The sequence below is a fragment of the Tachyglossus aculeatus genome, chromosome 16 (assembly GCF_015852505.1).
Source record: "Tachyglossus aculeatus isolate mTacAcu1 chromosome 16, mTacAcu1.pri, whole genome shotgun sequence".
Lineage (NCBI taxonomy): Eukaryota > Metazoa > Chordata > Mammalia > Monotremata > Tachyglossidae > Tachyglossus > Tachyglossus aculeatus.
The window spans coordinates 1,192,136-1,217,232 of NC_052081.1; the positions used below are offsets into that span (position 1 = coordinate 1,192,136).

General features: G+C 56.3%; 1 protein-coding gene across 1 annotated transcript; it reads right to left on the minus strand.

Moving 5' to 3' along the window:
- Positions 1-12: 12 nt before the first annotated feature.
- On the minus strand, positions 13-23,003 carry OLFML2B (olfactomedin like 2B). Its single transcript, XM_038757792.1, has 8 exons — positions 22,839-23,003; positions 21,224-21,487; positions 20,073-20,180; positions 12,516-12,701; positions 9,575-9,806; positions 7,355-7,867; positions 2,051-2,227; positions 13-993 (listed from the first exon to the last, which is right to left on the minus strand). The coding sequence occupies exons 1-8, from the start codon at positions 23,001-23,003 to the stop codon at positions 392-394; spliced, it is 2,247 nt and encodes a 748-aa protein (XP_038613720.1). The 3' UTR covers positions 13-391.
- Between the last annotated feature and the right edge of the window lie 2,094 nt (positions 23,004-25,097).

Below are 25,097 nucleotides of genomic sequence, written 5' to 3' on the forward strand. Positions count from 1 at the left end.
AAAGTCCATTTTTCATTCTGTTTTATTTCTTTTTGTTAAAAAAGGCATTTTCCTGTGTGGCATTTTTTTTGCCGGTCCAATACAATGTTCAGTTTTCGTGGTTAAAGGGGAAGTGGGGGGAGTGTGACCCTGTCCTCCCTCTGCTCCCTCCCATCTCCTGCAGGGCCTAGGAAATCTCCTTTGTCCGGTTTGGGGAGAGGGGAGGGGGCCGGGGGGAACCGTGGGAGGGAGGCAGAGACCAGCATGTGGGTGGATTGATCTACAATCCGTTTGTACAAAATCATACTATTATTAATACTATCTTTTCTCCTTTTTCCATGGTTTTTTTAATTCAAGGCACCCAGCCTGCCCGAGCAGGGGGGCCCAGGGCCCCGGGCCAACCCCGGCGGGGTCAGTAGGCGAAGATGACGTGGTAGTTGACCTGGTGGCCATTGTCCCACGCGTAGAGGAGCCGGTCCTTGGGGTTGTAGTCGATCTGGGTGGTGAAGGAGTAGCGGTTCTCGAAGAGCAGGCGCGGGGCCATCTGGGTGTTGGTGTGGGTGTCGAAGGCGTAGGAGATGTTGGCCTGGCGCTGGTCATAGCTGTCCACGGCGTACAGCACCCCGCAGATGACGAAGCAGTGGCCGTACAGGTTCCGCCGCAGGCCCGTGCGCCACGTGGTCTCCTTGTGCGTGGACAGATCGCCCGCGTAGAGCTTGGTCAGGACGATGACCTCCTGGCCAAAGCCCTCGTCGTCCAGGGCCGGGTAGACGAGCCACAGTCCGTTCTCATCCACGGCGAAGTCTACGTCCGAGTGGCCTTGTCCCCGCCGGGGTGTGGCCTCCTCGTAGGCCATGTCGTGCAGCATGGCCCAGGCCGCCACGTAGCGTTGTTTCAGGTCGTACTTGATGATGTTGCGGGTGGAGGCCCGGTTGTAATAGAAGGCCCCGTTGTAGACCACGTGGCCGGTGCCGGCCCAGTTGTAGGGGAGCTTGTAGGAGTTGCTCCAGCGGCCTGCGGGGAGAGGAAGCGAAAAGACACGCTGTCAGTCAGCAGGGTCCCCGCGGGTACGGGTGGATCCGTGGACAAGCGACCAGGCTGGGTCCCTTGGGAATGAATCGGGAGTGGTGGATGGACGAGGCTGGGTCGCTGAGGGAGAGGCGGGAGTGCTGGGTGGGCTGTACCGGAGAAGCGGCGTGGCTCAGTGGAAAGAACCCGGGCTTTGGAGCCAGAGGTCATGGGTTCAAATCCTGGCTCCGCCAATTGTCAGCTTTGTGACTTTGGGCAAGTCACTTCACTTCTCTGGGCCTCAGTTCCCTCATTTGTAAAATGGGGATGAAGACTGTGAGCCCCCACCACCGTGGGACAACCTGATCATCTTGTAACCTCCCCAGCACTTAGAACAGTGCTTTGCACAAAGTAAGTGCTTAATAAATGCTATTATTATTATTATTATTACTGGATCACCGGGGGAGAGGCAGCGATGGAGAGGGGAGAGTCGGGGGTGTCGGATGGGTCTGTGCCAATCACTGGGGGAGAGTCGGAGAGGGAGAGGGGGAAGCAGGGTGTGGGATGGTCTTTGCCGGATCTCTTGGGGAGAGTCAGGGATGTGGGACGGTCCATGCTGGGTCACTGGGGAAGAGTCAGGGAGGGAGAGGGGAAGAATCGGGCATGTTGGTGGGCCATTTTTGACCTTGAGGTGAGTGTCCAGCTGGGCCACCAGCTCCCGGATCCTCCCAGTATTTTGGGGCCATTGCTGGAGACAGAGTCCTGAGCTGGACGGGGACGGCCATGGGGGGTGGGGGGGCGGCAGGTGCTGCAGAGGGATTTAGGTTCTTACATAGTGTCCTACCTGCTCAAGTCACAAGTCCATCTGGCCCAGCCATTCCCGTCTGGGGACCCGGACCCCCACCCCACTTGTCCCCAAACTTCCTCCACCTTCCAGGACCTGCAGGTGTCTGAGTGGCACCTCGCTGCTCTCCTGGCCCCGAGGACAGGGTGGGCAGGCAAGGGAGGAAGGAGGGGGACCGGCCCCAGCCAGGTGCCCGCCGCAGGCAGCACAGCCCCGTACCCTGCTTGAAGCTCTCCAGGTTCCGGAACTCCACCAACGTGTTTCCGACGTAATTGTTGGTGACGTAAATGCGCTCATCCTGGGCCAGAGCGTCCTTCATCCACGCCCCCTCATTGTGCCCATAGGTGTTCTGGGTGGTCGGGCCGGTGATGGTGGACAGCGTGTCCTTGCAGCGACCTGTGGACAGTTAGTGTGAGCGGAGACAACGAGTGAGGGACCTGGGCCCTCTGCGGTGTAGGCTCAGGCCCCGCAGCCTCGGACGACCCCTGTAGCAGGATCGGGCCGACCCGCTCGCCCCTCGGGGGCACCTGCCTTGGGTGTTCTCAGGGCAGGGGGATGGCAGTGGACCCTGTTTGCCAGGATCGATAGTTCATGGGTCAAGGGTCCAGCTCCCAGCAACGGAGTCTGAGCCTGGGCCCACCCAGTGGGGCCCCCCAAACAGAAATCAGAACAAAAGTCAGAGAGCAGCCAGTCACACCAAGAAACAGTCCGGACTGGAGCAAAGAGCCACTACTGTTGAACTGCTGGGGTTCTCCCCCTGCAGAGGCCTGAGACGTGCTCCCCGCCCCCAGGAGAGAGGTCTGACTGAGGATGGGCAGAGGCGGGTGAGGTGTCAGGCCCCTGGGGGGAACACCCGGGACAAGATGGACGATGCACACAGCGTTGGCGGGGTGGAGTCCGTGACGTTAGACTCAGTGCCGGTCCTGACCAACCGTGGGGCCGGGCCTTGAGGGCCTTCGCTGGGCAGCGCCCGGGTCGGCGTCGACACATGCCGTCAGCTGGGCGGCTTCAGCGGGCTTCTGGGCAGGTGAGGCTGAGCGCCAGAGTCCCCTCCTCCCTCGCCCACCAATCCAACCTTCCCGCCGATCTCTGTCCTGGCAGCAAGCGGCCTCAGTGCCCTGAGAAGAGCCTCCCCTGCCATTCTCTGCCCTGACCCCATTCCTGTCCATCCCTGACCGTGTCCACCCGTCTTGGTGGGGGTGACCTGCCGTAGCGGGAGTGGTCAGAGGGAAGGCCGACCTCTGTGCTCTGGACACCAGAGCTGAGGCAGAACGCCGCAGGACGTGGGGTCCCGGGCCAGAAAGGGGGAGGGCCGGCTCTCTGAGTGGGGCCACGAGCTGGCCCTTGAGGGTAGAATGCAGGATCCATGCTGCCCTCAAGAACCCCTGCCTCTCTCTCTTTCCCCTGACCCTGGCCCCCACTGATCAGTCCCCCGGGGCCCTTGAAGGGGAGTGTGCCTATCAATCATATTTATTGAGCACTTAGTCTGCAGAACACTGTACTAAGTGCTTGGGAGAGTACAATAGAACAGAGTTGGGGCCAGCTGGGCAGCGTGCTGGATGGGCACTGAGTGAAGGTCTGGGCAAGCCGCTCTCCACCCAAGGAGCCGAGTGCCGGAGTCCGAGTCCGGCTCCACCGGGCCTCGTGCCTCAGAGGACCAGAGGACAACGGGTTCAAGGATTCTGGGCAATGTCTCTGCAGCAAAAGATGCTCCTCTTCCCCTCCTCTCCCCCTATCGTTGTTGGGTGGGTGGCAGGGGGAAGGCTTCACCCCCTTGGCAACAGCCAGGAGGAGGTGCCAGTGGATGGGCAATGTAGGGGGACCCTCTCCCTCCCCCAGAAGGCTGGATGGAGGGGAACAAGGTTGTGGGCTAGTGGCTCCGGGCCTGGCCGAGCCCGGCCACGGGGGCTGCTTTCCGGCATGTTTCCCCGCCGGTCTGTGGGTTCTGCATTCCTCTCCTCTGAGCTCAGGCGGCCTGCGGGTGCGCGGGCGTGGGTGTGCACTTGCAGGGTTGTGCACGCGGGCTGGGTGCGTAGGTGTGCCTGTGCCCGCCACTCACTCACTTGGCCCCCGGAGCAACCCCGGACCCTTTGACCCTGGCCAGGGCTGAAGAGAACCATGGGACGAGCCACCCAAATGAGAGGATGGCCACCTGCACCCGGCCTGGGACTGGACCTCCATCGGGCGGGGGTCGATTGGACCTCCATCAGGGAGAGAGGGAGAGAGACAGAGAGTTTGTGTTTGTGGTGTGTGTTGGGGGGATGGCACTGACCCAGGGGGTGGTGGTTTAGGGGCGGAGACAGAAAGGGCGTGGGGCTAGGAAAGGGACTGGCTCCGGAGCCGTGGCAGGGTGGTTTAGGGGCGGGGATGGAAGGGGGTTGGGCCACCCTGGCCCCACAGGACCCCACAGGAGCCGCACGCACGCAGGGCTCATTCCCAGCAGCTGAGCTCATTGTTCGGAACAATCAAGTGGGAGTTGCCGGCAACCCCGGCCACCCCCAGCAAGCGGAGAGAACAAGAGACAGACAGATGGACAGAGACAGAGAACGCGCGAGGTTACGGTGGAAACTTGGGGCCTGTCTGGCCCAGAGCCACCGGAAGCCCGCTCCTTCTCCACCGCCCCCTTCTCCTGAAAACATTATCCAACCTCGGCTTCACTGACACCGTCCTTTCCTAGATCTCCTTCTATCTCTCCTCATTCTCAGTCTCTTTCGTTGGCTCCTCCTGGGCCTCCTGCTCCCGAACTGTGAGAGTCCCTCAAGGGACTCATTTCTGGGCCCCCTTCTATTCTCCACCTACACCCATTCCCTTGGAGAACGTATTTACTCCCATGGCTTCAACTACCATCTCTACGAGGATGATTCCCAAATCTTCACCTCCAGCCCTGATCTCTCTTCTCTGCAGTCTCGCATTTCCTCCTTCCTTCAGGACATCTCTACTTGGGTGTCCTACTGACGCCTCAAACGTAACACGTCCAAAACAGAACTCAGTATCTTCCCACCCAAACCCTGTCCTCCCCCGACTTTCCTGTCACTGTAGGCGGTATCACCAATCTCCCTGTCTCACAATGTTGGCGTTATCCTCGACTCGACCCAACTATTCAATCCATCACCAGTTTCTTTCAGTTCAACCTTCATGACATCGCTAAAATCCACCCTTTCCTCTCCATCTGAACTGCTGGCATGTTAATCCAAGCATTTATCCTATCCTCCCTTGATTACTGCATCATCCTCTTGCCTCCTGTCTCTCCCCACTCCAGTCCATACTTCACTGCCACCTGGATCATTTTTCTACAGAAATTTTCAGTACGTGTTTTCCCTCTCCTCAAGAATCTCCAGTGGTTGCACATACACCTCGGTGTCAAACAGAAACTCCTTACCATTGGCTTTTAAAGCAATCACTTTGCCCCCTCCTACCTTACTTACCTGATTTCCTATTACAACCCAGCCCACGCACTTCTCTCCTCTAATGCCAACCTATTCACTGTACCTCCATCTTGTCCATTTCGCTGCCAACCTCTCGCCCATGTCCTGCCTCTGGCCTGGAATGCCCTTTGTCTTCACACTGCCAGATGATCACTCTCCCCACCTTCAAAACCTTATGGAAGGCACGTCTCCATCTAGGCCCACATTTCCTCTTCTCCCACTCCCTTCAGCATCACCCTCGCGCTCGGATTTGTACCCTTTATTCACCGCCCCCTCAGACTCCCAGCATTTACATACATATCTGTAATTTATTTACATTAACTTCTGTCTTCCACCGTAGGCCTGTAAGCTCGTCATGGGCAGGGAACATGTCTATCCACTCACTTATATTGTACTCTCCCGAGCACTTCGTACAGTGCTCTGCTCAGAGTAAGCACTCCATTCATTCATTCATTCAATCACATTTATTGAGTGCTTACTCTGTGCAAACCACTGTACTAAGCTCTTGTGAGAGTCCAATATAACAACAAGAAAATGCAATTGATTGATTATAGGTGTGAATGTCTCCTAAATCTGCTTCTCCAGTTCCGACCTCTCTCCTCTTCTGTAGTCTTGCATCTCTTCCTGCCTCCAGCGCATTTCCGCACGAATGTCCCGCTGACACCTCAAACTGAACTTGAACTCCTTGTCTTCCCAACCAAACCCTCTCCTCCCCATCCCAGCTGATACCACCCCCATCCACTCCTCTTGGTACGGTCCTTGATTCCTGTCTTTCAACCCACATATTCAGTCTGTCACCAAATCCTGGCCATTCTTCCTCCCCTGCCACGATCAGAATCCACATCTTCCTTACCATCCAGATTGCTCCCGGGCCGGTCCAAGCATTCATCATATTCCGTCTCCACCACCACTCAGCTTCCTTGCTGACCTCCTTGGCTCCAGTCTCGCCCCTCTCTAGCTCACCCTTCACTGCTGCCCGGATTATCTTTCTAAACTGTCATCTGGGCACGTCTGCCCACTCCTCAGAAACCTCCGTCTGATGCCCGTCCATCTCCATATGAAATGGAAATGCCTTCCTTGGCTTTCTCCCCACTACCTATCCTTGCCCCTTTCACACTAACACCCAGCTTGAACTTTGATCCTCTCAAGCCAACCCACTCACTGGGCCTGGCTTTCGTCTCTCCCACTGCCAGCCGATTGCTCGCACCCTTCCCTCCCTCCTGGAATTTCCTCCCCTTTCACATCCCACAGACAATTGCTTTTCTGGTCTTCAAAGCCCATCTCCTCCAGAAGGTCTTCCCTGATTAGTCTTTCACCTTCCTGCTTATTTTCCCCTCAGCTGCCGCTTCAGCTCTTCCGCATCATCTAAGCAGTTGGATACCCACCCCGGCCTGGCCGGAGCGCTGAAGTATATGCCTTTAAACTCAACTCCCGCTTCCTCTACCCAAAATGTATTTTGGTGTCTGTCTCTGCCGCTACATTGTGAGCTCCTTGTGGGTACAGCTCATGCCTCCCAACTCTGTTGTTCTCTCCCAAGCCCTCAGGAGAGCACAAAGTAACTGCTTAATAAGTTCAACCGGTGGATTGAAAACCTCGCCGCCAGCATGATGGAGCAGCCTGTACTGAGCGCTGGGGTAGAGCCAATCCAATTGGATCACTCTGCCCCCGACCCTGCCCCTGAAAGGTCGTTCCGGCCCCTGGCCAAGAGACACCCCCACCCCCTCCACCCCACCGCCCCGACCTTCTCAAGAAGCGGCATGGCGTAATGGATAGAGCCCGGGCCTGGGAATCAGAAGGTCATGGGTTCGAATCCCGGCTCCGCCGCTTGTCCGCTGTATGACCTTGGGCAAGTCATTTCGCTTCTCTGGGCCTCAGTTACTTCATCTGTAAAATGGGGGCTGAGACTGTGAGCCCCATGTGGGACAAGAACTCCGTCAAACCTGATTTGCTTGTATCCACCCCAGCGCTTAGTACAGTGCCCGGTACATAGTAAGTGCTTAACAAATACCGCTATTATAATTATTATTATTATTCTCACTCACCACCTCCGCTCCCACCCCACCCACAAGCGACGGGGCCCAGAGTGGGGACAACTCACCAATCACGTGCCTGATATCTTCCTCTTCGTCCTCCTCATCCTCGCTCGGTGTGGGGGCCCCCGAGGGGCTGGCCTCTGCCGGCTGCGACTCCGGCCCGGTGGCTGCAGAGTCGTTGGCCACGGAGGCTGGGTTGCCCGTGCCGGTGGTGGAGGGAGGGGGCAAGGTGGTGAGGAACTTGGGTACCTCGGTACCCGGGGGTTCCTGGGTGGCGGTCTGGGCCGCTGCCGTTCCCGGCCCATCGGCTTCGGGACCACGGGTCCCAGGCGAGCCGGCGAGTTGCTCTGGGGAAGCGGTGGAGTTTGGCTTCGCTCCCACTGAGGGCTGCAGGGAGGCCGGGGCCGTCGAGTCCGGCCCTGCCCGGGTGCCACCGTCACCTGGGGTCCCCGGGGTGCGATCAGTGGTGGCCTCCGCCATGGCCGCGGGACTCCCGGTGGGGCGGGCGGACGGGCGGTGTCGCAGGAGCTGGTCTTCGATCAACAAGTCTATCGTGTTGTCTCCGCTGAAGAGCTCATCTGCCGCCGGGCACGGGAAGGTGGTCGCCACCATTACGGTTGGAGGAAAGAGACAGAAGAGTCTGAGGGCAAAGTCCCAGAGGGGAAAGCCAGAATTCACAGGAGACAGGCTGGGGGGTCTTCCCTTTGTGCAGCCAGCTGCTTCACCACTGACATTTGGCTCACAGCCAGGCTCCCCGGAGCCGCCCCGAGGGAAAGTGCCCACCCAGAAGACCCAAGCAGAGCTCTTACTAGGTCCCAATCTTAATCCTGGCCCCGACAGGGCCACTGGGACACTTGCAAAGACCAAGTTCTGTTTGCCCCCCTGGGCACCCACTCGCATGCTTACAGATGGACCATCTACCCCCACCGACACCCTCCCAGTGACCCAGCTGGGGCCATCCAACACCCCCAACTCTCCCTTCTCCACCCCTGACTCTCCCCCCAGTGACCCAGCATGAACCATCTCACGCCCCTGCCTCTCTTCTCTCCATCCCCGACATTCCCACGGTGACCCAGCATGGGTCATCCCATACCCCTGACTCTCTCCTCTCCCTCCGTGACTTCCCTGCCAGTGTTTCCCCACTAGATTGTAAGCCCCTTGAGAGCGGGGATCGGGTCTGCCAACTCTATTGTATCCTCCCAAGGGCTTAGTACAGGGGCCTGCACAAAGTCAGCGCTCAATAAAAAGGACTAATTGACAGATAATAGTAATAATAATTGTGGTATGTGTTAAGCACTTACTATGTTCCAGGCACCATACAAATACCATAATTATTATTATTATTGTTAAGTGCTGGGCTGGATACAAGCAAATCGGGTTGGACACAGTCCCTGTCCCACGTGGGGCTCACAGTCTCAATCACCATTTTACAGATGAGGTGACTGAGGTTCAGAGAAGTGAGATGACTTGCCTAAGGCCACATAGCAGACAAGGGACAGGGCTGGGATTAGAACCCATGACCTTCTGATTCCCAGGCCTGGGCTCCCTCCACTATGACACACTGCTTCTCGTACACCATGCTGCTTCTCACCGGAAGATTTAGGGAATGGCAATTCTGTGTTCTTCCTCTCTGTGCTCCATTTGATTCTATAAAGTCCAACCCCATCCTGGCTCAGCCTGTGCCTCTCCTACCGCAGAGCCCGGGCCCCTTCGCCACTGTCTCTATGGAAAAGATGCCACCCCTAACCTCCTGAACTGCCTTCTCTGTCCCCTCTCCAGCCTCACTTTGGGGCAGCGGGGCAGGGGTGACTAAGATGCAATGTGGCCTAGTAGATAGAGCACAGGCCTCGGAGTCGGAAGACCTGGGTTCTAATTCTGGCTCCGCCACTTGTCTGCTGTGTGACCTTGGGCGAATCACTTCACTTCTCTGTGCCTCAGTTACCTCAACTGTAAAATGGGGATAAAGAGTGTGAGCCCCATGTGGGACAGGGACTATGTCCAGCCTGATTTGCTTGTATCCACCCCAGCACTTAGTAGAGTGCCTGGAACATAGTAAGGACTTAACGAATACCATAATTATTACTATTATTGTTAAGCCGGGCAAAGACATGAACACAGGCATGTGCGAGGACATATGCTTAGGAGTGTGCGCCCTGCTGCCAAGAGAAGAACAGGGCAGCAGGTGGAGAGAAGAGACCTGCCTCCCCACTGACCCAGTGGCCCATGGTGCCCTATCGGCTCTGGTTGACAACCCGCTCCCCCAACCCCCCGGTCCTCCCACTGACCCCGCTCCTCGATGTCGTTGTCCTCCTCTGGGACCTTGGCCTTATAGTAAGTGACTCCCCGGATGACCGTGGGCTGGGACGCCGGCCGGCTCCGCAGGTGAATCTGCCGGGTCAGGGCCCGCCGGGGGGTCTCCGACTCGGAGGGAGACGGGGGGTGCGGCTGCGGGGGATCGATGGCGTTGACCTGCTGGGAGACCGTTTCATCCTGAAGAAACCGCTCCTCGTACTGCCCCTGTGGGAGGCCGGAGCAGATGTTACGTCAGAGGGCGGTGGCGTGGGGTGGGTTGGACAGAAGAGGGGAGTGGTGGACACCAGTAGGGAAGGGGTGGACGATGGAGGGGAGAGGTGGACTGAGGAGGGAAGGGATGGATGGATGGGGGAAAGGAGAGGCGGTTGGTGGAGAGAAAGGGGTTGATGGCCGAAAGAAGGGGTGGACGGCGGAGGGGAAGAGGTGAGGAATGGTGGGGGTGGGGAATTTGTTCCTACCCCCGAGCCCAATCAATCAACCAGTCATCGGTAGGTACTGAGCCTTACTGGTGTCCTGTCCTGCAGGGCCAGGCAGAGGGACCCAAGGAGCATCCATGGCCAGGGAGCCAATCAGCCCCCTCCCTCACGCCACCCTCCACCCTGCATCTTTGGCATCAAACCGACATGTCCCCGGAGTCGGGAGGATCCAGGTCTGTCCCTGCCCCAGCTGGCAGCCCACCCGGCTAGGTTTCCCATCCAGCTAAATGGGGCCTGCCCTTTCCCTGGCAAGCGTCTGAACCCCTCCTCTTCCCTCTCTAGGCACACCCGGGACCGCCTCCTTCAGCCCGCTCACCTTAAGGAAACGCTGCTGATGGTCTCGCCAGGGCCCGCCCCTTCCCTGACCCTTGCCCCCCTCTCCTCCGACCTCAGAGAGGAAGGGGTGAGGAGGGAGGGTTGCCCCCCGCCCCACCACGCCGTTCCCGGTTCCGGCTGGATTGTGCTTACTTCAGCGGGATGATGGATGTGGGGGTTGAAGAGGGGAGATTCAGTTTTGCTGAGCAAGGGGAAAGCAGGAATTTGGGTTTGGTGTGTGGGATTTGGTTTGCTGCCGGCTCTCCAGAAACCCTCGGCCGGCTCCTGCTCTCCTTCAGAGATGACGGGGAGCGGCCCTCTAGGGCCAGCCCACCGGGGCCACTGGCGGCCGAGATCGTCTGGCCCGTGGGAAGGTTCGGACAATCGGCGGCGGGCGAGGAGGAGCCCGGCGTGGTGATGGATGGGCCCAGTGGTCCGGGGAGGCTCAGAGCCACATCCCAGGAACAGCTTGTGGTGCTGGGGCTCAGTGGGCAGCCTTGCCTTCCTTCCCCTCCCCGGGTGCGCTGCTATTTGCGGCCCGTTGGGTCCCACAGTCCAAGAGGTCCCGCGAGGTACCTGGGGAGAGCCCACGGCTTGTAGCCATTTAGGAAGTTGGATGTCCATTCAACTGTGGGCCCCTTGAGGGCAGGAAATTTGTGCTGTTGAGGGTGCCCTTAGCATAGCCTAAGGGATAGAGCCCAGGCCTGGGAGTCGGAAGGACCTGGAGTTCTCATCTCAGCTCCGCCACTTGTCCGCTGTGTGAACTTGGGCAAGTCTTTTAGACTGTGAGCCCACTGTTGGGTAGGGACTGTCCCTATATGTTGCCAACTTGTACTTCCCAAGTACTTAGTACAGTGCTCTGCACACAGTAAGCGTTCAATAAATACGATTGATGATGATGAAGTCACTTCATTTCTCTGGGAAGCAGCATGGCTCAGTGGAAAGAGCCCGGGCTTGGGAGTCAGAGGTCATGGGTTCTAATCCCGGCTCTGCCACATGTCTGCTGTGTGACTTTGGGCAAGTCACATAACTTCTCTGAGCCTCAGTTACCTCATCTGTAAAATGGGGTTTAAGACTGTGAGCCCCACGTTGGACAACCTGCTCACCTTGTATCCCCCTCCAGCACCTAGAACAGTGCTTTGCACATAGTAAGTGCTTAACAAATGCCATCATTATTATTATTATTCTCTGGGCCACAGTTCCCTCATCTATAAAATGGGGATTAAATCTGTGAGCCCCACGTGGGACAGGGACTGTATCCAACTGGATTAGCTTGTATCCACCCCAGCATTTAGTATGGTGCCTGGCCCATAGTAAGTGCTCAATAAATACCATTAAAAATAAGGTCGGATTACTTATTTTTCTAATTTGGGTTATGGCATACTTATCCCACAGGGAAGGGATTGAGGGGGCGCCTATAAGATGGAGGACGGGCCAAGCAGTCGAGAGGAAGTGGTAGAGCGAGGAACGGGAAGTGGGGAGCAGAAAATGGAGTTGGAGCTGGGAGCAGCGGCAGCAGAAGCTGTGTCGGACATAGTCTTGAGCAGATCAACAGGTCTTGCTGCCCTCCAAGACCTGCCCAGCCTGGCCTGGTGACAGGTCTGGGCCAAACCAGGTCTGGACTGGGCCTTGGTTGAAACTGGGAGCAGCTGGCCCTGCCCATCTCCTGCTCCTTTTTTCCCTCTGCTTTCCCCCACCCACTTTCCTCGAGATAAATCCCCGGGATTCAAGCCCTTTCTGGGTCTCTCTCTGTCCACTGTGGGGTAGAAGCCCATGGAGGAGGAGACCAGGAGGATAGCGTGTGTCTCCCCATCCCGACAGAGTTCAATCAGTGGTATTTATTGAGTGCTTACTATGTGCAGAGCACTATACTAAGCATTCCAGAGGGTTGAAACATCACCTCCTTGGCGGGTGGCTGGCATTTGGGGTGATGGGGCCATTCCCCCTTCATCTACTGTGGAAGTGAGGGGGCGAGACCAATCCTCTAAGCAGGGCAGCACCCCAGCTGTCCATTGCCTGCTTGAAGATCCCCGGGGACCGTCCTTGGCAGACAGTGGGCAGGCCTGCCCACACCAAACCGTTGGCCTTGGCCATGAAAGCAGGGCCTGAGCACCCACCGTACCTCGAGGGGAGCGTAGGCCGCGGCGGCATCTCTCTGCAAGGCAGCCCGGATGTCTGGCATGTCCCCGGTCACGTCGGCAGAGCAGTTGGCCCCGGTCCGGTCGGGCCCGGTCGGGGTCGCGTCTGGGACTTTCCCCGTGTTCTCGCTCAGCCGCTCGTTCTCCTTGGTCAGGTTTTTGGACACTTCCTAAGTTTTGGAGACTTGGTCAGGTTTTTGGAGTTGCGGGGGGTGGGGTCGATTCAGTTCAATTCAATCGTACAGGGCACTGTAATACGCATTTGGGAGAGTACAGTATAACGGTGAAGTCACCCCCAACCCACCTGGAAGCCCGGAAGACGTTGTCAGTGCCAAGAGCTAAACTCACTGCCCACCTCTGGGTCTGAGTATTGCCAAGACTCCACCTCGGTCCTCTGTGGGCCCACAGGCAGAAGGATCCCACTTCTAGACTGTGAACCCGTTGCAGGGCAGGGAGTGTCTCAATTTGTTGCTGAATTGGACTTCCCAAGAGCGTAGAACAGTGCTTTGAACACAGTAAGAGCTCCATAAATACGATTGAATGAATGGATTCTGTCACAGTCAGAGGAGATCAGGGCAGCAGTGCTGGTGGGCATGGGACAGAGGGCAGGGATCAGGAGCAGAGGGGAGCGGAGGGAGCAGGGGGTGGGAGATTTCAGCCCTCAACAACTCTGCTGCCCCTGGACAATGGATATGTGTATGCATGTGTCTGAATCGGTATGTCTGTGGAGGGTGGCGGGGGTGGAGTGTGTACATGCATGTGTGTGTTAACAAGGGTCTAAGTCCCTGCACCTCCATCCGTCTCCCTATCAGCCTCTCACCCATGTCCTGCCTCTAGCCTGGAACGCTCTCCCTCCTCATATCTGACAGGTAATCATCATCATCATCAATCATATTAATTGAGCGCTTACTATGTGCAGAGTACTGTACTAAGCGCTTGGGAAGTACAAATTGGCAACATATAGAGACAGTCCCTACCCAACAGTCTAAAAGACTCTCCCCACCTTCAAAGTCTTATCGAAGGCACATCTCCAAGAGGCCTTCCCTGACTAAGCCCTCCTCTCCTCTTCTCCCACTCCCCTCTGCGTCGCCCTGACTTGCTCCCTTTCTTCATTCCCTGTCCCAGCCCCACAGCAATTATGTACATAGCTGTAATTTATTGATATTGATGTCTGTCCCTCTAGACTGTAAGCTCACTGTGGGCAGGGAATGTGTCTGTTTTATTGGTTTAATGTACTCTCCCAAATGCTTAGAACAGTGCGTGCTTTGCGAAGAGCATGGGTTTTGGAGTCAGAGGTCATGGGTTCAAATCCCGACTCCACCGCTTGTCAGCTGTGTGACTTTGGGCAAGTCACAACTTCTCTGGGCCTCAGTTGCCTCATCTGTAAAATGGGGATTAAGACTGTCAGCCCCCCGTGGGACAACCTGATCACCTTGTAACCTCCCTAGCACTTAGAACAGTGCTTTGCACATAGTAAGCGCTTAATAAATGCCATCATTATTATTATTATTATTTTAGAGTAAGCGGTCAATAAATATGATTGAATAAATTCATGAATGAATGCAGCATAGCCCGGGGCTCTCTGGGCCACTGGAGAGGAGTTATCCCAGTAGCGATGCTCAGGCTGTTTGTCGGGACCTGGGCCACCTTAAACTGGAACCGATCAGATGCTCACATGAGGGGAGCAATTGCCACGGACAGGTCAGTAATCGGGACAACATTCCCAGGTAGACTGGAATCCCATATGTGACTAGTGAAGTCCCTGGGCGGCCCGGGGGAGGAGGTGTCAATGAGCTCTAGACTGTAAAACTGTAAGCCTGGTGTGGGCAGGAATTGTCTCTCTTTATTGCTGAATTGTACTTTCCAAGTGCTTAGTACAGTGCTCTGCACACTGTAAGCGCTCAATAAATACGACTGAACGAATGCATGAATGAATGAGTTGGGTGGGAGTGCGAATGGAGGAAGTTGAACCTAGCAAGGCGGAGCTGGAACCACAGGGACCCAGGAACTGGGACTAGTTTGGGCCTCCCTTCTAGAAAGGAGGAAAGAAGCTTTTTTGGGGTCACTCGCACTTCCCGTCGATCAAGATTTCAGCAGTCCCAAGTTTTGCGTGGGGCCTCACAAGCAGCCGATGGGGTAGGCTCTTACCTCCCACTCGGCTCCCGGAATTGACCATGCCCCCGATCGGGGTGCGGGAGGAGTCCCATTCTCTCAAGAGTCTGGGTACCAATGCCTGGCCAGTCGGGACAGAGAGACTCTGCCCACCCTGTCCCCCCCACATTATAGGGGGATGCTATTGTTTCTTCTCTCCACTCATTTGCCCATTTTCTGCTCATGACAATTGGTCTGCCCTCCCTCTGCCCACCCGCCAAGCTAGCTCTCTTCCTCCCTTCAAGGCCCTACTGAGAGCTCATCTCCTCCAGGAGGCCTTCCCAGACTGAGCCCCTTCCTTCCTCTTCTCCTCGTCCCCCTCTCCATCCCCCCCATCTTACCTCCTTCCCTTCCCCACAGCACCTGTATATATGTTTGTACATATTTATTACTCTATTTATTTATTTTACTTGTACATATCTATTCTATTTATTTTATTTTGTTAGTATGTTTGGTTTTGTTCTCTGTCTCCCCCTTTTAGACTGTGAGCCCGCTGTTGGGTAGGGACCGTCTCTATATGTTGCCAACTTGTACTTCCCAAGCACTTAGTACAGTGCTCTGCACACAGTAAGCGCTCAATAAATACGATTGATGATGATGATGATGATGGTCAATCAGTAGTATTGATTGAGTGCCAATGATGTGCGGCGTACTAAACTAGACCCTTGGGAGAGCGCAGTAGACGAAATCCCTGCTGCCCTCAAGCTTACAATCTACTGGGTGCTGAGCACTTGGGAGAATAGAGGAAGAAGCCACAATCCCTGCCCTCGGGGGACTTCCCTCCCAAACCACAATTACCCAGTTTTCCAAAACCTTCTGTATGGCACCTTGCCAGAGGTCTAGAAAAATCCAAGTATTTAAGGTTCATCTGTTCCCTTGGCTGCTTGACCCCTTCACAGAGTCCCAACAGTCTCCCCCGATGGAGATGAAGATGCTGCCATCTTCTCCTATCTACTGCCTTTGAGTGCAAGGAGTCGACCAATGTGTTGCCAATTTGTACTTCCCAAGCGCTTAGTACAGTGCTCTGCACATAGTAAGCGCTCAATAAATACGATTGATTGATTGATTGATTGATTGATTGACCAGCTGGCTTGAGACAGCGGTTAAGTATGCCACTCTGTGCTCCCACCATCACCCTTTTGTGTGATAGGCTCAGTGGAAAGAGCCCGGGCTTGGGAGTCAGAGGTCATGGGTTCTAATCCCGACTCTGCCACTTATCAACTGTGTGACTCTGGGCAAGTCACTTAACTTCCCTGTGCCTCAGTTACCTCATCTGTAAAGTGGGGATTAGGACTGTGAGCCCCACGTGGGACAGCCTGATTTCCTGGTATCTACCCCAGTGCTTGGCACATAGTAAGCGCTTAACAAATCATTATTATTCCAGCGCTTAGTACAGTGCCTGGCACATAGTTAAGCACTTAACAAATACTATTATTATTATTATTATTATCTGCCAGTCCACTGATGTGGGGCTATTTGTGATAACAGGCTGTAGAGGTTACGGGGACTTCACGCATGCTGAAGCTGAGTGAGCCAGGAAGTTGGGGTTGTCCGGTTCTTGGTGGACTGGCTGAGACAGCAGAATCAACTGGATATTGAGAAGGCTCTCAATAATGATAATAATAATTGTAGTATTTGTTAAGCTCTGATTATGTGCCAAACACTGTACTGAGCATTGGGATAGATACAGGATAATCAAGTCGGAAACAGTCTCTGTCCCACACGGGGCCCACAGTCTAAAGGAAGCAGCGTGGCTCAGTGGAAAGAGCCCGGGCTTTGGAGTCAGAGGTCATGGGTTCAAATCCTGGCCCAGCCAATTGTCAGCTGTGTGACTTTGGGCAAGTCACTTCTCTGTGCTTCAGTTACCTCATCTGTTACCCCTTCTTTCCTCTCCCCCTCGTCCCCCTCTCCATCCCCCCATCTTACCTCCTTCCCTTCCCCACAGCACCTGTATATATGTATATATGGTTGTACATATTTATTACTCTATTTATTTATTTATTTATTTATTTTACTTGTACATTTCTATCCTACTTATTTTATTTTGTTGGTATGTTTGGTTCTGTTCTCTGTCTCCCCCTTTTAGACTGTGAGCCCACTGTTGGGTAGGGACTGTCTCTATGTGATGCCAATTTGTACTTCCCAAGCGCTTAGTACAGTACTCTGCACATAGTAAGCGCTCAATAAATACGATCGATTGATTGATTGATTGATTGATTGTAAAATGGGGATTAAGACTGTGAGCCCCCCGTGGGACAACCTGATCATCTTGTAACCTCCCCAGCGCTTAGAACAGTGCTTTTCACATAGTTAGTGCTTAATAAATGCCATTATTATTAAAGGAAAGGGAGATCAGATATTTAATTCTTATTTTACAAAGGAGGCTACTGAGGCACAGAGAAGTTGTGACCTACTCCAAGTCACAGAGAAGGAAAGTAGCAGCATCGAGATTAGAACCTAAGTCCCCTAACTCCCCGTCCTGTTCTCTATACCCTTGGCTAAGTTGCTTCTCGCTAGGGTACGCTGACCCAATGTGTTTACGCGGATATGAGTGGGCAGAGCGCCGAGGTGCAGGCACAGAGAGGGTGAGGACACCACTGTGACCTGTGCACTGAGGAGCCCAGGTGGGGAGTGCAGGGCGAAGAGGGTGCCCGGGCTGCGGTACCCCTGGGGAGTCGGACAAGGAGATCTGGGGGGGGAACAGAGCCGAGCCGAGCCCACTCCGTTCCCATCTTTGCAGAGCAAGTTGAAATCCATCTGCTGGCCACTCCCCTGGCCAACAGATGTGACCCTTCAGGCCGACAGCCCCAGACATCAGAGAATCATTCCCCTGGCTCCGGGCGGGCCGCGCCAGCTGACACCTGTCCTCTGCACCTGCCAGGGGGCCAGGGAAGAGTCAGAATGAGCCAGCTGTTCGCAGAGATCCGGGATCCCACTGAGCTGGCAGCTGTGGGCAGTGGGTGCGGGAGGGCTGCCCGGCTTCCACATTCTGGCCCGGACACATCCCATTCCGTCACTGCTTTCCAGAATTCCCTTTATTACCCCCAGACCCTGGCCCAGACAAACCTTCTCCTTCCTTGTTGTTCCCCAGAATCCCCATCTCTACCCAGGGACGCTGGCCCCCAGCTCCATCTGCGGTTGGCGCTGACACTCGCCCATCCGCTTTCCTTCCAGAAAACCTCTCTTCCACTCATTTTCGGGGACCTTCCCTGTCCGTCCCCAGGGTTTCCTTGCTCTTCCCATGCTGCCCCTCTCCTCCATCTAATAATAATAGCAATTATGGTTCTTGTTAAGTGCTTGCTATGTGCCAGGCATTCTATGTCCTGGGGTAGATACAAGTTAATCAGGTTGGGCACAGTCCCTGTAATAATAATAATAATGGTATTTGGTAATGGTATTTGGTATTTGCCAAGCACTGTTCTAAGTGCTGAGGTAGAAACAAGGTAATCAGGTTGTCCCACGAGGGGCTCACAGTCTTCATCCCCATTTTATAGGTGAGGTCACTGAGGCACAGAGAAGTGAAGTGACTTGTCTAAGGTCACATAGCAGACGTGTGGCAGAGCTGGGATTAGAACCCAAATCCTTCTGACTCCTAAGCCCGGGATCTATCCACTAAGCCTCGCCACTAAGCCATCTCCCAGGAAGGTGGCTCTAAGCTTCTCCTGCTGTACCCGCCCCCCGGGCCCCCCAAATGCTGGCGGAGAAGAAACAGCTGCTTGGGGAAGGGGAGGGTCTGGGCTGGGGGCCCTCACGGGTCAGAGAGCCGGCCCGGCTGCTAGGACCGGGCAGAGCTCAGCAAAGTTTCAGCTGCTCAGCAGGCTCTGGGGAATCACATCCATGGCTCCGGCTGGTTGTGTCCTCTCTCTCTCCCTGCCGCGGGGTCACTCTTGGGAGGTTGAGCGGCCCGACCCTAACCGGGACCCCCTTCCCCGCCCCCACCTAGCTACCCCGTGGAGCCAGTCCTGATCCGGGTGGACGGTGGGCCTAGCCTAGGCTGGCCCTGCTGGCGGACCCCCAGGAGACAAAACATCAGGCCGCAGCTGATCCGCCTGCCCGTTCTCTTCCCGTGGCAGCAACCCTCAGGCGCTCGCAGTCGGGGGACGGGGAAGGGCGGCAGCAATGGGTTTTCCATCAGTGTGGGTGGAGCGGGGGCAGGAGCAGAGACCCGTCATAAATCCAGGCTCGGCTTCAACCTTGGATGCCTTGCTGTCGGCTCCGTCTGGCAGGGGCCATCACCTCCCCGCACCAAGTACACGCACACGCGCGCACAGACTCCCTGACCCCAAGATGATATTTCCTGTGCTCTCTTGACCAGACTATCCCCCACCCCACCAGCTGACCCCTCCGCTTGCCGGTTTCCGTGGGGCCCTCCCCCAACTCACACAGACCCCACCGCCCGGGGAGACCCGTGGGCAGTGGCCGCTCCTCAAGGCCTGTAACGTTTGCTGGACCGACAAGTCTGTTTCCATTCCCAGCAGCCCTGCCTTCTCCATCAGCACAGGGAAACCCAGCGGCACAAGCCCAGACGTCTGGATTTCAACTTAGCACGTGGCTCTCCTCCGACAGGGTCATGCTCCTCCTCCTCCTCCTTCTCCTCCTCCTCCCCCTCCAAGCCACCAGGTCCACATTAGCACGTTTCGACGCAGCCAAGACCATCTCAACTCCTTGCCGGTCTCTCTGCTGCTCAGGTCTTTGGGTCTGAGCAAGTGGGGGAATTTGCCTGGGCAGTGGCTGAGTTTGAGACTGACTGACCCCCTTTGACCGGCCCCCCCCCAACTCCCCGGAGGTAACAGGCCTGGCCTCACCGGTGCTTTAAAAGCAGCATCAGCCCTTTGACAAGTAGTGCATCCTGAGCCAGGGTCGAGGGCTCACTCCTCCCCGCTCCTCCTCTTCCTCCCACTCCTTCTCCTCTTTCTCCTGCTCCTCTCTTTCCTCCTCCTGCTCCTCTCACTCCTTCTCCTCCCACTCCTCTCATTCTCTGCTTGCTCCTCCCCAAACTGCAGAGGCCTGGGGGTTTTCTGGAGGTAGTATCCCGGGACGCTTCGTGGGGAGGAAGAGGATTCGGATGGGCAGAGGGCAGTAGTCTGGTCCCAAGTGCTTAATACAGTGCTCTGTACATAGGTAGATTGTAAATTTCCTGTGGGCAGACAGTGGGTCTACTAACATACTCCCTCTGGTGCTCTGCACATAGCAGGAACGCTATCGGTTGGTTGATTGTCTGAGTTGGTTCTTCCAGAAGCTGAGGACCTTCTGGCTCACACTACCAGTCAAGCACTCCCTCCCCCACATCCTTGCCCTGCCGGAGGGCTCACCGGGATACACTTCCCCCGGCCAGGAAGGAGAGGCCCAAGTGGGCCACGGTCAGCACGGAAGGCCGGGATCTGCCTTACCTCCTCCAGTCTCTCCACCCGCCCCACCAGTTTCGACGTGACCGAGTGCAGCTTCAGGAGGTCCAGCCCGTAGAATGCCCCCTCCAGCAGATCAATGACCGTGGAAAGCTGGGGAGAGAAGACCGCACTTTCGTCATCACGCCGGAAGGAAGGGTCCGAGACACGGACCCGTTGCTCCCCGCAGGCCCGCCCGGGGGATGCCAAATCCGGCGGCGGAGCCCCCACCCCGAAGTCCTGGCTGGCCGGCGTGCCGCTGGCACACCCCGGCACACCCTGGCACCTGCTGCAGCCGCTCACACGAGAAAGTGTTTTCCTCCCCTGGGGTGATTTGAGAGTTTGTGTGTTTCCGTATGTGAAATATGAGGCTGGAACGGGCCCTCCGGCTGGCTGGCCATGTGGGCTGAGGAGCTCCACACCTGGGTTCAGAGCAGGCGCCCAGCGCCAGCTGGTCAGCCGACGGGAGGGGCAGGGAGGGATGGAGGAAGAGAGAGGAGCCAGCAAACCCCCCTGGGGAGGTGAGTCAGGCAAAGCCAAGGAGGGTTGAAGCCAGCCAACCCCAGATATTCAGAGGCCAACCAGGAGAGTCCAAGGGGCGTAGGAGTGGGAGCAGAGAGCCGTCTCCTCGGGGGAGCGAGGGGGTAGGGGTTGTTGTCGAGGGACCAGGGGAGAACAAAAAATCCCGGGGCCCAGACAAGCGGCTGTAGAAAGATCGTTCCGGTCCTGATCAGCAGGAACAGTCCAGCGAACTGCTGGTGGACTCAGACTTGTCCCCACCAAGGGGATCGGGGCTGAGGTCTGGCAGGGGTCCACGGCCGGTCCCCGGGAACATTCCCAAGGTGGGGCCCCCATCGGACTGGGTACCCTCTTCTCTTCAGAGTCATCTGGGGCAAGGGGATGGGACCCGGACTTGCCTCACCGGCAGCATAGATACGATGGGATGGGGACAGCGGTCTAGCCAGTGAAAACTGACCACCCAATCCGCTTCCTCCCTGGGTGGGCCCTGACCCCAAGACAACCCCATTCTGTCGCCCACCCGGCTCCCCCTATAGCTAAGCAACCCCTCTGGGCCCGACTGTGAACCTCCGCGCTGCCATCCCCCAACTCTGACTTGGTTTCCCGCCCTGGGTGGCCACGGGGACAGCAGCCGGTACCTTGAGGTCCCGGCCGTCGGCCTCCCGCAGCTTCTTGAGGCGGAAGTCCCCCTCGCAGGGGTTGAGGGCGGAAGGGGGTGCGACGCAGGCACACTTGCAAGCGGGGCCAGAGGTGATGGTCTCTACGGTGTAGGTGTCTTCGGTCCGCGGCGCGCCTTGGCTCATCCTCTGGCAGGCGCTGCGGTCCAGCGGCCGCACCACACACTTACAGCGGCAGTCTGCCCCCTCGGAAACGGCCTTCACCTTGTCGTAGTCCCCCAGCAGCTGGTCCCCCCAGCCACAGACACACACACAGACGGGCAGAACAGAGGCGCACAGACACAGGGTCAGCGGATTATCTCTGGAAAGCATCCATTCGACCTGCCCTTTTCCCCTTGGCCACGATGCAGAATTTGGGCCGGGGAGAGGGGCGGGCACGGGTTCTTCCGGAGAGGGTGATGCAGCCAAGGTCTAGGGGTCTGTCCCTCCATCAGCCCCTGCTGCCCCTTCCCCACCCCAGGCCCCAAGGCCTGGAAATCCCAGTAACCTGTTCATGGAGTGTGGAGAGCGGCCTGTGCCCTCACCTGTCCGGGGGTCGGACGGTCCAGCCAGCCGTCCCTCCAGGACCGTGGGGGCCTAGTTTCCCACCGGGATCCCCAACTTCCCTAGAACTCAGGCCTCGGGGAGGGAGACCTCAGGCAGTGTACCCCAGTCCTGGCCGTGCAGGTCTGGGGTGTGGGAGGAGTCAGGGGAGGAGTGCCCAAAGGGGGGGTGAGGGGAGTTGGAGGGACACTTAAGGAGGGATTTGCCTGTGTCCATCCCAGCACTTAGTTCAGCGCCTGGCACAGGGTAAGCGCTTAACCAATACCATCGTCATTTTAGAGAAGCATCCTGGCTCAGCGGAAAAAGCCCGGGCTTTGGAGTCAGAGATCATGGGTTCAAAACCCAGCCCCGCCAAGTGCCAGCTGTGTGAATTTGGGCAAGTCACTTCAATCAATCAATCAATCAATCAATCGTATTTATTGAGTGCTTACTGTGTGCAGAGCACTGTACTAAGCGCTCGGGAAGTACAAGTTGGCAACATATAGAGACAGTCCCTACCCAACAGTGGGCTCACAGTCTAAAAGGGGTGGGCTCAATCAATCAATCAATTGTATTTATTGAGCGCTTACTGTGTGCAGAGCACTGTACTAAGCGCTTGGGAAGTACAAGTTGGCAACATATAGAGCCAGTCCCTACCCAACAGTGGGCTTCACTTCTCTGGGCCTCAGTTCTCTCATCTGGAAAATGGGGATGAAGACTGTGAGCCCCCCGTGGGCCAACCCGATCACCTTGTAACCTCCCCCGTGCTTAGAGCAGTGCTTGGCACATAGTAAGCGCTTCATAAATAATAATAATCATAAGGGCATTTATGAAGCGCTTACGATGTGCCAAGCACTGTTCTAAGCGCTGATGCTTTTAGACTGTGCGCCCAATGTTGGGTAGGGACCGTCTCTCTATGTTGCCAACTTGGACTTCCCAAGCGCTTAGTCCAGTGCTCTGCACATAGTAACCGCTCAATAAATATGATTGATATTGATTGATTGATGCCATCATTATTCTTTTAAGGGCGAGAGGGGTGAGCCCAGCCACCGACCTGGGAGAGGACGTTCTCCTGATTGTCCGCCTCGTTCTGCAGCGGCGGCGACTCCTCCTCCGGGGGTCCGTCGGGGGGCCAGGTGGGCGGGGGCGCCGACCCCCAGCACCAGGCCACCACCAGGACGTAGCAGCAGCAGCCGCCGAGCAGCAGCGGGCTGGCCATAGGGGACATGGGGGGGGGGGAGGTCCCGGGGGTCCCCAAAACGGGGGGCCGGGGGCGCCTCGAGTCAGGGGCGGGTGCTGGGGCCGGGAGGGGCTCCGGGCATCTCCGGGTGGGCCCGGGGGGCCGAGCCGTGGGGCGCAGCGGTGGCTCTGTCTGGTCCCGGCTACCAGGGAGGAGGAGGAGGAGGAGGAGGAGGAGGAGGAAGGGGGGGCGGGTGTGTTTTGGGGGGGCGGAGCCAGGCCCACCCGGGCCCACCCACAGCCTCGGATTTCACGGCCCGGAAAAGCAGCCCGGATTTGGGGGAGGAAGCGGGGGGCCTTTGGGGGCGGCGGGAGGAGAAGAAGAAGAAGAAGAAGAAGAAGAATGATGATGCTTTGGAGTCAGAGGTCATGCGTTCAAATCCCGCCCCCGCCAACTGTCAGCTGTGTGACTTCGGGCAGGTCACTTCACTTCTCTGGATCTGGAAAATGGGGATCCATCAATCGATCAATCAATCGTATTTATCGAGCGCTTACGATGTGCAGAGCACTGTACTAAGCGCTTGGGAAGTACAAATTGGCATCACATAGAGACAGTCCCTACCCAACAGTGGGCTCCCAGTCTAGAAGGGGGAGACAGAGAACCGAACCAAACATACCAACAAAATAAAATAGGTAGGATAGAAATGTACAAGTAAAATAAATAAATAAATAGAGTAATAAATATGTACAACCGTAGATACATATATACAGGTGCTGTGGGGAAGGGAAGGAGGTAAGACGGGGGGATGGAGAGGGGGACGAGGGGGAGAGGAAAGAAGGGGCTCAGTCTGGGAAGGCCTCCTGGAGGAGGTGAGCTCTCAGCAGGGCCAAGACTGGGAGAAGTCTTGGGATGGGATGAAGACTGGGAGCCCCCCCCCCCCTACCGTGGGACAGCCTGATCACCTTGGAACCTCCCCAGCGCTTAGAACAGTGCTTTTGCACATAGTAAGCGCTTAACAAATGCCATCATTATTATCCCTTTTAGACTGTGAGCCCACTGTTGGGTGGGGACTGTCTCTATATGTTGCCGTCTTGTACTTCCCAAGCGCTTAGTACAGTGCTCTGCACACAGTAAGCGCTCGATAAATACGATTGATTGATTGATTGATTGATTGATTGATATCTGTTTAGCGCTCACTAGGGGCCAACCACTGTTCCAAGCGCTGGGGCTGTTACGAGGTCGTCAGGTTGTCCCACGTGGGGCTCTCGCTCTCCATCCCCATTCTACAGATGAGAGAACTGAGGCCTAGAGAAGTGAAGTGGCTTGCCCAAGGCCACCCAGCAGACAGGTGGCGGAGCCACGTCCTCTGACTCCCAAGCCAGTGATCTTTCCACTAAGCCACGCTGCTTAATAATTATGGTATTCGTTAAGCGCTTACTATGTGCCAAGCACTGTTCTAATTAATAATAATAATGAAAATGGCATTTATTAAGCGCTTACTATGTGCAAAGCACTGTTCTAAGCGCTGGGGAGGTTACAAGGTGATCAGGTTGGCCCACGGGGGGCTCACAGTCATAATCCCCATTTTCCAGATGAGGGAACTGAGGCACAGAGAAGTGAAGTGACTTGCCCAAAGTCACACAGCTGACAATCGGCGGAGCTGGGGTTTGAACCCATGACCCCTGGCTCCAAAGCCCGTGCTCTTTCCACTGAACCACTCTGCTTCTCAGTGGGAGGGGAGGGATGCACCCCACACCCCCCAGAATAGAGTGGACAGAAACACTCCCTGCTCGGAGCCTCAGTTTCCCCATCTGTCCAACGGGCTCACATCTCCCAGACTGCCACTTGTCTGCTGGGTGACCCTGGGCTAGTCACTTAACTTCTCTGTATCTCTGAGGTCTCTTCTGTAACATGGGGATTGAGCTTGTATTTACCACAGGGTTTAGTGCAGTGCCTGGAATACAGTAAGCACTTGAGAAGTACCATTAAAAAATAATAACACTTATTAAGCACTTGCCTTGGGCAGAACACTGTACTAAGCGCTGGGAGATGGATGAGGTTTAGACATGGTCCCTGATCCTTAAGGAGTTCACAGTCTGAGTATGAGCAGGGGAGCTCCGTGTGAGCAGGGAA

Bases quoted from the DNA above. Each gene is read 5' to 3' on its own strand.
- OLFML2B (XM_038757792.1), bottom strand. From the start codon at position 23,003: ATGGCCAGCCCGCTGCTGCTCGGCGGCTGCTGCTGCTACGTCCTGGTG. The intron at 21,488-22,838 runs GTCGGTGGCTGG...TGGGGGGACCAG, and splicing joins AGGAGAACGTCCTCTCCCAG to CTGCTGGGGGACTACGACAA. The intron at 20,181-21,223 runs GTACCGGCTGCT...TTCTCTCCCCAG, and splicing joins CCGACGGCCGGGACCTCAAG to CTTTCCACGGTCATTGATCT.